Raw genomic sequence first — 16756 nt, 5'->3', positions numbered from 1 at the left:
AAAAAAAAATTTCGGACTTTATTTTATCTTCACGGTGAAAATGGCTACCGAATGCTATTATTGTGTGAAAATTCTCGATTTTATTTTTTACATTTTTAACTTTATAATGCTATGACATATTGAAAAGTGTATGGATCAACATTATTTTTTTATGAGAAATAATATTTTTTAATAATCCCTTTTTCATTCTACATACTTTATCTTAATTAGGATATTAATAATGAACTAGCAGATCATGTAGAATTTGGAATAGTCCACCATGATAATCAGATATCATTATACTTGATCCATCTATACCACGTCACCACTGTGCCGCGACCCCCCTGTGCTGGGTTTTTTGTAACAAAATACATTGTTTTTTTTATAATAAATTGTTTTAAATATAATAATTAATTAGTGATCTTAATAATGGACCTATTTTTTGGACATTAAAATCATGATCTTTAATTAATGAACCAATAAAATTGGACCTACTATTTTTGCTCTTATGTAAGTTAACCTTTCCTTTTTATTTGCTGGTTATTCCCTATGAAGGCTAATTTTTTTTTTAATTAGGCACTAAATTTCTCTTAAAATGATAATTATGTTAAGAATTTTATTTTTGGTATTTTAGCTTTGATGCGAAGCGGACAAGGTATTAATTTTACTATGATGTGTTTTTTTTTTTTTTTTTATTTCTGTTGCCACTTTTTCTCAGCTCTCACTGGACCGATTTCTTTCAAAAATACGTCAAAAGATCACAAATCGTATCTAGTTGAAGACATTACCCTTAAAAATTGAAAAAAATTCCCTCGTTCCCCGCAAATGGGGGAAATATCCAAAAAAATTACAAATTTAAAAATCGCTAATTTTCGAAATTTTTTCACTTTTTTTTCTTAAAACTTCCATAACTTTTTGAAAAATCAACAAATCAACATAATTTTTTTTTATACTAAAACCTTAGATATTTACCTTTCATTTGATATCATTTTTTTGAAAATCTATCACTTAACCTGCTCATTGGGGGGGATTTAAAATGGCAACTTTTTTACAAAAATTAATTTTTTCAACTTAATTTTTGAAAATGTTCCGGAAAGACTGCGTCCTTTAAACATATATCAAATTAAAGCTTATTTTATGTACTACAAAATGAAAAAAAAAAATTTGTCCCGACACTTTTTTTTCTACATTTAAACGGCTGCCGTAGTTAAAAAAACACTATTTTTGTGTTAAAATTTTCGATTTTCGATTTTAAATTTTCAACTTAAAAATGCTATAACTTTTTGAAAAATGTATATATCAGCACAAATTTTTTTTTTCTAAATACATTATAAGTACATCTTTCATTTGACATACTTTTTATTAAAATTGGACAATTTCCCCTTATATAGGGGGCGTTCAAAACTTAAAATATTGTAAAAAACATAGATCTTTTTCAACTGAACTTTTGAAAATGTTCCGGAAATACTGCGTCCTTTAAACATATATCAAATCAAAGGTTATGTTATATACTATCAAATGAAAAAAAAAAATTTGTCCCGACATCTTATCTTCTATGTGCAAATGGCTGTCGAAAATTTAAAAAAAAATGTAATGTTTGCGATAAAAATTACATTTTATCGGGATGTTTTTTGTACTTAAAACTGCCATAACTTTTTCAAAAATGAACAAATAAAAATAATATTTTTTTGTATTGAAACCTTAGATATTTCCCTTTCATTTGATATAATTTTTTTTGAAAATCTAACACTTATTCTGCTCACTGGGAGGATTTAAAATAGTAACTTTTTTACAAAAAATAACTTTTTCAACTTAATTTTTGAAAATGTTCCGGAAATACTGCGTCCTTTAAACATATATAAAATTAAAGCTTATTTTATGTACTACAAAATTAAAAAAAAAAATTTGTCCCGACGATCTATCTTCTATACGCAAATGGCTACCATATTGAAAAATATACTATTTTTGTATGATAATTAAGGGTTTTGTATTTTATTTTAATAGAAGTTGATGTTGCTTTTGCAATTATCCATCAATTTTTTAAAATTAAACACTATCTAGAGATTTGCATCGAAGCGTTTCTTATGATAGTGATTTGAATCACTGTCAGATTAAATCTATACTGGACCCTACTGCAATGTCTCCACTATGCCGCGACCCCACTGTGCTACCGTTTTTTTAATTACATATATGTATTCTATTATCAATCATTAATACTTTTTAATTAATTCCATATATCATATAGGGGCGTCAACTTTTTTTTTTTTTTTTTTGTAATGGCAACAACAATTTGAATAGTAAAAACAAAATAAAATGTAGTTAAGAAAATGACTGATCTATAACAAATTTTGAACTATTACTTTCGAAATTATTGAATTTTATATTATCATTATAATCTTATATTTTTTAAATATATACTGGAGGAAGATTGTAACAAAGTAATACATAATGACAAAAATAATATAACTTAAATCTCATCTACTCTACATTTTAAAACAGTTATAATTTATAAAATAACAAATCAAAAATTATTAATAACTAGTTATTTTCTTAATTAGATAAATTTTCTATTTTGAAAAACTAACATAATATGTATGTTGCATTAAAAAAACTTAAAAAAAGTTAACACCTTTATAAAGTATAAGAGATGGATTTAAAAATATTTAATATTCAATATCATAGAATCAAAAAATACATAAAACTAAAAATACAAAAATAGATTTTCATAACATATAATTATTTTAAAAAAATCACACGGTATAAATACTACTTATAAAATTTTATCACAGAAATAATAATTACATTTTGATCTATAGGTACTAGCAAGGAAGTGCAATTCGTTGAAACAGAAATTAAAGAATCAAATTTTGAATTATCTGAGTGTACAGACACTGATACTGGAGAATATGAGAATAAAGCAAAAAAATTTAAGCCTGACAAACCAGAAGTGAAAATTCAATTGGATAAGAAGAAAAATCAATCAAAGTCTATAACTAAAAATACAACTCTAGTACAAGACAAAAAACAGTCTTCGTTGACTAATTTTTTTACCAAAAAGTGAAACTACAGTGTAGATAATGTATTAATTGGTAAGATTGTGTTATATGAATAATTAACTAAATTAATATTCCAATAATTCAGTTGTAATAATTGCATAATTTTTTATATATAATACAACAATAACAAAATATTTTTGTAAGAATTTATAACCATTATATAATGTTTCATAAATATGTTAAATATCATTAAATTCTTTCTAAATTAATATTATAATGATGTGCCATTTGAAGTAATGTTTTAATTGATGGTATAAATGATGATATTTTTGAAAACTCTGGACCTGAAACAAGTTGAGTAAGAATATTGAAAGCTTCATTGTAATTTTGTTGCATCACCATATCCAATATTGTATGAATACTTTGAGTACAATAGGATGACAGCTGTAATAATTCAGCATATTTAAGAAACACAAATATTGTCTATTATTATAAATTAAAATTAAAATCAAATTCAACTTAATTGCTTTAAAAAAATTATTTTCATTGAAATTATAAATAATTTTACTTACATTATTTACTCTCAAAGAATCATACAAAATTTCTAATTTTTTTGAAATATCTAATATTCTCTTTTTGTTTTGCTAAAAAAAAAGTATTTAACATTAAAATTTAAATGCAAAATAAATAAGAAAAAAATGTAATTAGTAGTAACAGAAAGTAAAGTTAACTTATTATTAAAAATAACTATTATTTTACAAATAATGTTCACTTATTTATTTTATTTTTCTTCTTCCTTGCCTTAATCCCAACTACTTGAGGTTGGCCACCCTAATTCTAAACCCAACCCAACCTATACTCTCTCTTATATGTTCGTTCCTTATCCTATCTTCTCTAGTCACTCCACTTATCCATCTAAGCTACATCTTATATACTTTCTTATCAACTGCCCAATACTCTGAACCATACATCATAGCTGGTCTCACAACAGTCTTGTAGAATTTATCTTTTAGCCTCGTTGGAATTCTTTTATCGCATAAGACACCAGATGCTTCTCTCCACTTCATCCATCCACATTTAATCCTGTGTCTTACATCCTCATCAATACCACTGCTCTTTTGCACAACTGACCCTAAATACTTAAAACTCTCCACCTCTCCAATCAAATCCTAGCCTATTATCACTGATCTCCCTATTTTACAACCCGTATTCTCTTTTGTCAAACTCATACTCTATATACTGTATCTTACTCCTACTTATTCTTAAACCTATTTCTTCAAGAGCTCATCTCCACACCTCTAGCCTTTGATTTCCTCCCTATTTTCTCTTATTAAAACTATATCGTCAGCAAACAACATGCACAACGGCACCTCTTCTTGTATTTCTCTAGTAATTTCAGCCATCACTATAGAATATAAGTAAGGGCTTAAAGCAGAACCTGTGTGCACTTCTAATCATACCCAATAAAGTAGTATTTATTTTAATAATTTAATAAATATTTAATGGTTAATAATTTATAATGGTAACATTGTTTCCGAAATACGTATCCGCGACTTTTCAGTAATTTTTTGTGGCTTTGAGTTTAATATTTGTAATATTTTTTAGTTTTTAAATTAATAATATTTTTAATGTAATTTTAATTTTATTTAATTATAAGATCTTAAAAAATCTCTTACTGCATTAGGTGCCATGGATAACACATGAGATTGTAAAGCTTCAAAAATATGTTTAATTCTAATATGTTCATGTGGTATTGGTGGTTTAGGTAATGCTTCCACACATTCTGGTGTACTGTTATTGGTATTCTGATCACTTTGAAGTGGTATATATGTACCTATTTCTTGAATAGGAGGAGGATTATTGGTGTACAATGGATGAGTAATGGGAGCAGATGGAACAGGAGTTTGAGGTTTCTTAAAAATTAAACAAAATTATTTAAAACCATTACTTCATACAAAAAATATATTCTTATTACTTTTTGTATTATATCTGAATTTGACAACATTGGTGGGTCATTCCAACCAGCTGGAGTAGATTTTTGAACATAATTATTAAGTAATGGATTAACTTAAAAAAAATAAAACATATTTAATAAAAATTACAAACATATTGTAATAAATTAGCTAATTACTTCCTGGAGGAGTAGAATTAAAATTTGATAATTGATTATAAGCTGAAGGATGAGGTATTGCTGGTTGAGCAATGTTATTAGATTGGAATTGATCAGGTTGAACTGTAGGGATAAATTGATTTAAATTAAGCGTTTGGCCTGTATTATCTGACTGATTTACATGTTGTGGAAATTGAGCTAATGGTTGAATTAGGTTAGTTGGTTGAATATGTGATCTTAATGGGTTTAGAAATTTATAAGTTTGGTCAGTGGTTTGGTTGAAACTATTTTGTTGGAATTGATTATTGTTAAACTGTCCCAATTGATTACTCAACATGTTTTGTGATTGATTGTAACTATTTAGAAGATGAGGCATTCCACCAGAATTATTATTGTAAGCACCATATGAATTTCCTTTAACTGAAGGATCAACTACATATTTTGGTTTACCTATAAACATAAATTTATTTATATTACATTGAATATTTTAAAATTTAATGTTATAAATTATTAAATAGGGTGATCTATTTGTCATAACCCACATAATTACTTACATAATAAAAATAATGTTTGGAATATTTTTTTTAGCATTTATTGTGACATTAAATTAAATATAAAATATATATCATCTCAGAATGAAAAGTTTATGCATTTTAAAAACCCTAAATGAATTTTTGGTTTATTAAATTGATAGTTAACTTAAATAAAAGTTATAAGTTCCATATAACTGTAAGATAATTTTATTTTTAAAAACGGTTACTGAAAATTAAATTATTTAGTTATAGAATAAATAAAATAAAATAAAAATAATTATTTTTATTTATCGTGTCTTACTAATACAATGCATAATTTAAAAATAAATGTATCTAAATAAGGCCAAAAAAAATTTTCTCATTGTTTTCAAGTTATTCAATGTGTCATAATAAACAAACTACTTTGTAAACATATTTCAAATCATTCTCACCAGATTTCAAGCCACTTGGAGTTATTGATCTACTGCTATCATTGTTTAATGGAGGTGTTGATGGTATACGATTAGTAGGTATGTTTGTTTGATTATTACTGACTATTTGAGGTGGCAATGTAATAGGAGAACCATGGTATTTTAATTGTTGTGGATTACCTAAGCTACACATTGATAGTGGTTGAGAAGAATAACTCGTATTTGGTTGCACTGAGTAATTATGAGGTATCTCTTTTTCTGGTAACACTTTATTTGGATATATTGGAAAAGGTGGTTCTGGTGTTATTGTCCCTGTAGCACTACAGGTCGAAAACTTTCTGATAGCATGCATACTCGTTCTTCTCTAAAAATTTAATAAAAAATATTCAATTAAGGAAATACATTTAATAAAAATTTATGTAAACAAATATTTTTTACTTAACTCAAATAAAAATTTGATTTTATCACATTTAATATAATAATATTAAAAATTATTATTTTAATAACTATAAAAAAAAATCAAGTATAATCCTTTGTGTGGTGAACAAATGATTTTACAATGGAAAGAGATGAAAAAAGTTTTATGATAAAAATCATCATGGAAGCATAGCCTTAGAGGTTTTTTACTTGTATAAAGATGTTATGGACTATTAGATATGCATAAATGGCTTACTTTTTAAACATATTTATATTTTAAATATTTAATTTACTTTAGAATAGCACCTATATACAGAGTAATTATTTTAAGGCTAGCCACTCAATTTCTATTAAAATAATGTTTTTCAAAAAATTTTTTTTTGGATTTTAAAGTAACACATGTTTTTCCATTTATCTGTTACAAAATATTTTTAAACACATCCCTTACATATTATGAAGTGTCAATTTTTTTACGTACACATTTAACTAACTTATAAAACAAAAAACTTTAATCTCCAACAACAGTAAAAGAATAATATTTTAAAAATTAATAAAAACTAAGAAAATAATTCTATAGTTTAAGGTATTAATATTTTGAGCATATAAAATTATTTCATTTTTTGTCATAATTACATAAAACAATGAAAAATGTTATATAAATATAACATAATATTTACTTGTGTAGGTTGATTTGAGTAATGAGCAACTTGATTTATTCCAAGAGCTTTGTATAACTGATTTTTAAGTTCAATTCCTTGACTCTAAACAATTATAGAATTGTATATATTAATTTAAAATAATTTTTCAATTTATAAAACTCATACTACAAATGTAATTATCAAAAGATTAAGAAAAGAAAAAATCAATGCGAGTACCTCAATGTATTTAAATAATTTAATATTTTTTTACTATTAAATAATTATAAATAAAAGTTTACTTTGTAATTATATATAAAATATTCAAATTTTGTTGTCTATATATTTTTTTTTTAATGCTTCAATTAATTTTTTTTTTATTTGAATAATTAATAAAAAATCAAATTTATAGAAAGATCTTTAAAAATTTACACCTTCCTTGCAATATATATTTAATGCTATCCCAGGCCCATAGCAACCTCCTCAAAAAGTAGGTTTTTTAATCACTGATACTCCAAGACAAGTGGTTAATTGTTGCCAGAAAGAGGGATGACGACTTTAATTACCGAATTAATCTTTCACTCGGCATATGAAGGCGCCTGTGACAGTTTCAAACTTGAGGCGGCAGTGTGCGTCAACACTGCTACGTTACCGACATGGCAACATAATCTTTTGAAATATTAACAATAAATTTTTGGACAAGTTAAAATTAATGAAAACAATAAATTTTTGTTAAAATCCTTAAAAGATTCTTGCAAAAATTATTTTATTAATTTCGTCTTTTTAATACTTACTAACAGAAATAAAAGTACTTACGTTATTTGTTAACTCTAAAAATTCTAAAGCTCCATTTAAATCCCCTTGAGATACCAAACATTCACTATATTTTACTAATAAATCATTAAAGTTTTTGCCAACTGAAAAATTTGATTCACTAAACATCAATGATTTATGCAGTATAAGTGTAATTTCCACACATTGCTGTAGTTTAGTTACAGAATCAATATAATTTGTATTTTCTATAAAAGCTTCAATATTTCCTGAACTAATAAAGCAAAATTTTGCATATTGTGAATAATTAGAATCGACAGCAAGACGAGAACCAAGTTTCTCAATGCAAGAAACAAACATTTGTCCACTTGTATGAGTAAGAAGAGCAGCCATTATTTCTTTCCAACAGCTTAAATTACAATTTTCGGCAAAATTTTGCCAATTACCTGTCACTATAGTATAAAGAAGAGCAGCATCTAATCCTTCGGTAGTCTATTTCAAATTAAATATATAAATTTGATTAAATTTTCTATCATTATTTTACAGTAACATACTTTAAAAAATTTATTTTGTATTCTAGTTAAGGTATCAGAATCTGAATTATATGCAAGTAACATTGCTTCAACAATATAACCATTATCAAAAAGGATATCAGCTGCCATGGTCTTATTACCAATCAAAAGTAATTGGCAAATATTCATTTGTAAATCTAAATATGCATAAATTTAATTATCAATTAATTTTACGCTTAACTAATTTTATTTAAGATGAGTATACATTTAAATGCTATTATCTGTTTAAAATTAAACAGTTTAAATATTTTTTGAATAATCAGAAAAAAATGTTATTATTTTAGAAATGAGGAATTTGTGCTTACTTATAATTTTAATAATCTTTATTATTGTTAAGTAATTTTTATTTCCTTTTACAGTTCATTAGGAGCCATTGCATTCTCCTTAAGAGAGTTTGCAAAGGCTACAAATTTATAATCATAATGTATTAAAAAATTGATACATACTGCTAGTTGGTATTTTCAAATTTTCAAATTTAGACACAATTTCAGATTCATCAAATTTAAGCAATTTTGGTGAGGATAAATGGTTTTTTATCTAGAAAAAATAAAAAAATAAAATAAATAAAAAATATTATTTTGATTTATTAATATTTGAAAAAGTTATGGCAGTTTTAAGTACAAAAAACATCCCGATAGAAGGTGATTTTTATCGCAAACATTAAATTTCACCAGCCATTTGCACATAGAAGATAAGGTGTCATGACAAATTTTTTTTTTTTCATTTTATAGTATATGACATAACCTTTGATTTGATATATGTTTAAAGGACGCAGTATTTCCGGAACATTTTCAAAAGGTAGGTTGAAAAAGTTAGTTTTTGTAAAAAAGTTGCTATTTTCAATCCCCTCCAATAAGTGTTAAATTTTCAAAAAAATGATATCAAATGAAAGGGAAATATCTAAGGTTTTAGTATAAAAAAAATTATATTGATTTGTTGATTTTTGAAAAAGTTATGGAAGTTTTAAGAAAAAAAAGTGAAAAAAAAATGATAAAATTTACCGATTTTTAAATTTGTAATTTTTTTTGTAAATTTCCCCCATTTGTGAGGAACGAGGGAAAATTTTTTAATTTTTTAGGGTAATGTCTTCAACTAGATACGATTTGTTGAAAGAAATCGGTCCAGTAAGAGCTAAGAAAAAGTAGCGACAGACAAAAAAAATAAACACATCATGGTAAAATTAATACTTTCTCAGCTTAGCATCGAAGCTAAATGTATGTCAAAAAAAAGATACAAGTCTAAGGAATAGCTCAATAAAAATTATTAATGCAAGTTTTAAAAAATTATTTCAATATAAAGTTTTAATTGTAAATATCAAAATTGATAATTTTTGTTAATTGTTTTCTTTTAGAATATTTCTTCATGATATTCTTTTTAAGCAAAAGGAAATTTTAAAAAAAATGGTATTGTATAACCAATATTTTCTTAGTTATGCATCAAGACTAAAAACAAAACATAATCATACTAAAAAATAATATTATTTATTGTTTTATAAATATTGCTTTTAAGTGGTTTTATTATTTTAACTATCTTCTTCTTCTCCTTTTTCCTCGCCTTGATCTCAACTACTTGGGATCGGCCACCTTTATCCTAAACTTCAACTTGACACAAACTCTCACAACATCCGTCCTCATATTTCATTCAATAATATCCCTCCATCCCCTTTTTGGTCTTTCTCTAACTCTTCTTCCTTTAACATTCATTTCTATAACTGTTCTTACAGCTTCCTATTCCTCTCTCCTCATAACATGATGTGCAAAATTTAAAAAACTCTTAACTTTAGAATTATTTTAAATTTTAGAAACTATTTGTACACTACGAATGTAGTTTCACTACCAGAGTTACATGAATTTCTACCAGTACAGACTACTTTGTTTCATAAATTCATACTATCATTAAATCAATAATTTTGATAAATTTGTTCATTCTGTTTTAATTTACGTATAGAAAAAATACTTTATAAATATTCATATTTATTTTAAATATTGTCTAATTGTTTATTCACACAGATTTAATTTCATAATTTTACCTTATTTTCATCAGAGTAATTTCCATTTTGAAATTTTGTTGCAACATCATCCATAATATCTACTGGGTATCCAAGTATTTTTAATTGAACTTCTTTAGGTTTATCTTGAAACATAGAACTTATAAATTCCCAAGTTTGTTGAATATTAGTATCAGTTGTTTTGCATTTTTCATTAAAAAACGTATCATAACATTCATTATTTAGTGTTTTTCTCAAATTTTCAGACCACACAAGCATATCAGGTTCAGTAATGGTTTTGTTTATTTGTACAGTTTTTAGTGCACCATCAAGTGATAACAAATGACCACCAAACTAGAAAAATAAAAAAGGATTTTGTAATTTATAGTCATACTAATTCACATACTACACAATTATTACTGCAAAAGAAGTTTTACAAGTTCGCCTCAACCACTTTGGTGCATTATTCAAATTTCCCCTTACTCCTGTCTAAAAATAGTAAAAATTAATAAATAAAATTAAAATACATAAATTAATATAAATTACATTTATAAATGTATATAGAGAGTTATTATATAACATTATAATTATAGTGTATTGTGTACAATGGCCAGGCAAAATTTATGAAGATTTATTTTTTTATCCTTTACAGCTAGGCTTTTTAATACAGCAATACTAGATTTTTTTTATTTTACCATGATATATATAATAATTAAAAGAAAGTTACTATATATTTTTTATATAAGGCTTTTATACTTATTAAATATTTCATATTTTTTATTTATAGTCATGACATTCAATACTAACTTGATAGTTTTGAACACTTTGTACATTGTTTAACGAATAAAATGTTGTAATCCCATCAAAACTAGATGTTTCTAGTAGTAATGGATCTTTAGGACACCAGTTCACTTCAAAGTTCCATTGATGATCATGTTCTAGATCACATAGTAGTAAATTTTCCTGAAAATGTATAATATAATTTTTTTATAAGTACTTAAATAAAAAGTCATATTTTTCATAAATCTAAAAATTAAAGAAAATAGATACCAAGTAGCATGTTCGTTTCTAAATCATACCTATTAATATTGATTATGATAACACTGCTACCAAACTAATAAGTAGGTAATTTAAAATTTAGTTATTTTTCTTTATTAATAAGTAACTCATAATAATAACTATAATAATAAAAAAATAAAAAAATTTATATTACATCACTCTCACTACTAGGATTCCACAAACATATACGACTATCTTTTCCACAACTTATTAATAAATTTGCATCATGAGAACACCAGGATATTGACAATATACCCCTACAAAATATTAAAAAATTAATAATAAAACAAATAAACTAGCTAAAAAACTTAATAAATTAACTAATTCAAACAATATCTAAAAATTATTGTAATAAGACAATATTAAAGCTGATTTTAATAATGTGAGATTGTTAATTCTACAATACACAGATTATGATTATTAAGTTACTTCAATGTTTACAAACAAACTTGCTTTTCATGGAAATTTAAAATTTTTTAGATATTATCTATATGTAAATAAATATTATATATATTTTATGTTATTATATTATATATAATATTTGTATATAATACAATATTACATATCTCCAGATTTGACAAAATAAGACTTTTATCAATGATAAACCCAACCCAATCAATCAATGATTTAAAAGTTTTGACATATTTACATCTAGATGTACATGTACAGAAAATATTTAACTATAAAAATAATACCCACTCTCACCTCCAGTCATTATTTTAAATTGTGAATAAATTTCAAAATATTGGTCGAAAAATTATTATCGACCAGCCCTTTTGTTAATTAGATCATTATCTATTAAATAAGTTAGTTAATTAGGGATGTTGCTGTTTGAGAAATTAAATTTAACAACTTTATAAGGTAAAAGGGATGAACAAAAAAAACTTTATAGTTGAAAAGATTAAACTAGATGAATTATAAAATAAATAAGTTATACATAATTTTGGTTAAAATAATGCATATGCAGGTAATATTTATACATGTATGTAGGAGTTTAATTTAAACAATTAACATAAATAGTATTCAATATTCAACATTTTTGTTGTTATATAAAAAAAAATATTACTTTTGGTGTCCAATTAAATTTTTAACAGGAGATGATGCATATCGAAGATCCCAGAGTTGAATAACTGGGTATTGATCATCCTCTGATGCAATACATAGTTGAGTGGCTATATTAGGATTCCAAGCCATAGATTTCCATCTTAGCTGTTAAAAAACCATATTATTCATTAAACAATCATTTAAATAAATTAAATAATTTTATATAAGTATATTGGTATACTTTAGTGTTATTGTCATCTGTCAATTTTAAAATAGGTTCATTCTTACGTAAGTCCCATACAACAGTATATTTGTGAAATAATGAACCAAGAATGTGTTGAACTAAAAATATAGATTAATAAAGATTAAGTTCATTTAAAGGTATAATTGCTACTAATGGTATATTTAGAGGATCTAGGGAAAAATCCCTATATTTACTGGGCAAAACATACTTTTAAAGAGAATTTAAAGGAGCTTTAAAATCTTGCAAAAATTTATTAATATGATTAATAAGATTTGAAGTTATTGAGTAATAATTATTTTGGATATTTCCAATGATATTTTGGATTTTACATAAATAAAGAATAAATATTATATTCATAAACTATTTATCTAATAAAACTACATATTATTTTTTTCGAATTGATCAAAATTTGGATTTTAACTAATGCTAATTTAATTTAATATTTAAATGTCATTTATCATTGCTTGAAACTACTTAAGAATAAAAACTTTACTTTAAAGTGCATTAAATATTACATATATATTAAATGGATTTTCTAAATATTAGTGTTATTAATACATGTACCATAATAATATTTAGTATAACTTAATAAGCATTCAAAATTTGTAATAATATTTAAGTCTTAATTATCTATAGTACAAATTAAATAACATGGATTTAACCTTCATTATTCCATGCTAAATCAATAACATCTTCCAAATTATCAGATTTTGAACCAGGAGTCATAGGAGAAGTCATATTAAATAAATCCCAAATAAATATTTCTGATTCTGAAGCACCAGACGCCAATAAGTTTTTCTAAACATAAATAACATTATCACATTATTTAAAATTACATAACATTATTTTAATTAAAACATATTGTTCAATAATAAGCGTGGGTTTTAGTTAACTTAATTATTAAAGTTAAAAAAAAATTCAATTAAGTATATTTTTTAAAATTTTAATCTAGAATTAAGTTTATGTATTAAATTGTCATATAACCAGAATCACATTTGATAGAGAAAGCAGATATTACTCTCAGCATTAGGCAGAAATTTTAGTTCTAGAGTAGGTAAATTCTTAGGTTTTATCAATAATATATATATATATCATTACTAGAGGACACAAAATTTTCAAATGTGTCCCTATTTACAATAGCTTTATATTATTTTAGTGTATTAAAATACTTGGAATGAATTAAAATCAAGAGCCTTCACTGATCCCACATGACGATCACTTGTTGTAATTAAACTATCTTCATCCATAGCCAACTTAGATACATTATAAAGACAAATTTTACCATTATCACAGCCTCCAGCAATAATTCCAGAACTCCATTCGTTATAAATATCATATGCACCCCAAACCAATTTATGAAACCTATTCATAAGTTATTTTTAAATAATTAAAAAATAGACACTTGATATTTCACAAAATCTTACCGACAATCAGTTGATACTGAATGACTTAATGTTATTTCATTAGCATTAACAGTATATAATTCTAAAGTAGAAGATGTACTAAACGAGGCATCCAATTGTTGTGCTGCAGTTCCCGTTGCAATTGTTAATGGTTGGTGGGCTTTTGGAGACCATGCTGATACAACAGTTGTAGGTAACTGTTTAATTTTCATGGTGATATTCAAAGAAACAAAATTTAGATTGTATATCTTATAAATATTAATTTAAAATGTATTCAAATAATTTGATCTAACTACACATGAAAAACACATAAATTACTCTCAAAAAATGATTAGTTATGATAGTTTTATCCTCACATATCATTAAGCCAATTTATAATTTATCCAATATACATTTTAACTTAAAACAATTTACTGAAAATACACGTATTTTGACTAATAAAAGAATTGGAGTATTGTATCTATATCTTCTGGGTTATCAATTTAAAAACCCGTTTAAATGAGTGTGCTCCAGATATCATCTTTTTTCGACGTGGCTTGGATTATGTTGGTAACATAATGATGACATCATAATTTTAGATAAAAAAATTAAAAATATATAGCCACAGCTACAGTTTTATAGTACATTTCAATGTTGAACATATTTATATTGATATAATTAAAGTTATTATAATTGTAAACTCCCTTTTAAACTGCAAAATTCCATACTTATAATTGAACTTAATTCAGTTTTTTTTTTCAAAATAAAAATTGTTATTTTTTTTATTTATAAAATTTACAATCTGTAAAAAAAAAAATTTTACAATAAGTAAATAGTTTAGAAAATATACATATATAAAATACTTAACATTAGTAGCCTGTGAGGTCGCTCCCATTGGAGTCGCCTGCTATTGAAAATTTATATTTAGTTTTATTACATAATATTAATAATAATAATAATAATAATAATAATAGTATATAATGGTATAGTAGTTTGTACAATAATTAGGAGTTTTAATTACGTAATGTTAACAAGATTAAATCATTTATAAAGATAATAGGTCTCTGCACCATTCTCTCTTAAAACGCCTTACTGGATTGCCAGGCAAGGCGTTTGCGCTCAGCATTTGAATTAATCTGTTGGGGTTGGATTCAAGTTTCATCCAGAATCTTTTATAATATAATCTTGCCATTTCTTTAATTGTGTTGAGATGGAGGTCTGAATGTAGGGCCATGTTTGTGACGTACCAGGGCGCCCCGGTTATGATTCTTAAGCAGATGTTTTGGAAACTTTGGATTGTTCTCTGGTTAGAACTTTTTGCAGGTCCCCAAATTATTATGCCATAAGACCATAGTGGTTGGAGTAATGTTTTGTACAATATAATTTTATTTGACAAAGAAATATTTGACTTAAGCAAAGGTCTTAGTAAATGAAGTCTCGAGTTCAGTTTTTTCCTTTTTTCTTTTAAATGAGGACCCCAGGTTAACCTTCGGTCAAAAATTAACCCTAGGTATTTAACCACGGTTGAATGAGGAATAATAATGTTATTAATAGTAACTAATGGGCAGTCATGTTTTTTAAGAGTGAATGTAATGAAAGAAGATTTTGACTCATTTATTTTGACACGCCAGGTCTTGAACCAAAGCGAAAGCATATTTAGATATACTGGTAACTGTTGACTGGCAACTTTATGATCTAATAAAGATGATATTAAGGCCGTGTCATCAGCATAGGTACCAAGTACTGTTGTATCCGATAAAGGTAGATCAGATGTATATATTGTGTACAAGAATGGCGCAATATCGCTACCTTGAGGCACACCAGCATATATTGGGTACAATGGGGAGTGTTGGAGATTATGACGGACTTTAAAATAACGGTTTTGCAGGTATGATTTGAGTATGAGGTAATAAGGAGCTGGGAAAATTGTTATTTCGTTTATAAATCTTATTTTAACGTACACATTACTTTTTTATTTTCTTTAATGAAATAATTTAAGTTTCTAATATTGATTATAATCATTTTTTAATACTGAAATGATTATCTATTAGAGTACAACGTGATAATATAATAATATAAAATGAGAGGACGTTAGTCTGATTTAAGTGGTTAACTCATATAGTTGTGGAAAATGGTAAAAAAAAAAAAAAAAAGACAAATTGTTTATATCAAAATATTATTTATTTTATAAAACTGAGTATAATAACACAGAAGTACAAATTTTCATTTATACTTATTTTTTCAAATAAAAATTTTCCATTTTTTTTAAATCAAATTTTTCTGTTGGCTAATCTTAAAATTTAAGATTATCATTTTTAATACGCTAAAAATTTATTTTCAAAGAAATCTATTATTAAACTTTCAAACAAGTTTTAATTAAATTTGATTACATCATACATTACAATTATTTTGTTTAATTTAATTTATGTTTGAAGTATTGTTCTAACTACAAATCAATGATTCTAAATTTAAAAAAAAAACCAGCACAGGGGGGTCGCGGCACAGTGGTGACGTGGCATAGTTGGATCAAGTATAATGATATCTGACAGTGATTAAAATCACTATAAAAAAAAAACGCTTCGATGCAAATCTTTAGATAGTGTTTAATTTTAAAAAA

General features: G+C 25.0%; 2 protein-coding genes across 3 annotated transcripts in view; one reads left to right on the top strand and one right to left on the bottom strand.

Annotated features, from left to right (window-relative positions):
• Positions 1-3040, top strand: part of LOC126894109 (uncharacterized) — an 18389-nt gene extending 15349 nt beyond the window's left edge. For both annotated transcript variants that reach the window (XM_050664863.1, XM_050664862.1), the window contains exon 8: positions 2796-3040. In XM_050664863.1, the coding sequence (XP_050520820.1) occupies positions 2796-3040 (245 nt within the window). The remainder of the gene's footprint in view (positions 1-2795) is intronic.
• Positions 2796-14639, bottom strand: LOC126894106 (protein transport protein Sec31A). Its single transcript, XM_050664856.1, has 19 exons — positions 14182-14639; positions 13927-14119; positions 13420-13555; positions 12755-12855; positions 12536-12678; positions 11624-11726; positions 11218-11373; positions 10831-10899; positions 10453-10764; positions 8870-8960; positions 8406-8560; positions 7897-8343; positions 7123-7206; positions 6050-6392; positions 5107-5535; positions 4951-5042; positions 4652-4888; positions 3548-3619; positions 2796-3419 (listed from the first exon to the last, which is right to left on the bottom strand). Exons 1-19 carry the CDS (start codon positions 14370-14372, stop codon positions 3225-3227), a joined length of 3549 nt encoding a protein of 1182 aa, XP_050520813.1. The 5' UTR covers positions 14373-14639; the 3' UTR covers positions 2796-3224.
• Positions 14640-16756: the final 2117 nt, after the last annotated feature.

The sequence above is a fragment of the Daktulosphaira vitifoliae genome, unplaced genomic scaffold (assembly GCF_025091365.1).
Source record: "Daktulosphaira vitifoliae isolate Bord-2020 unplaced genomic scaffold, ASM2509136v1 Scaffold_1, whole genome shotgun sequence".
NCBI classification, from domain to species: Eukaryota; Metazoa; Arthropoda; class Insecta; order Hemiptera; family Phylloxeridae; genus Daktulosphaira; species Daktulosphaira vitifoliae.
This window is presented reverse-complemented; position numbering and strand designations above follow the sequence as displayed.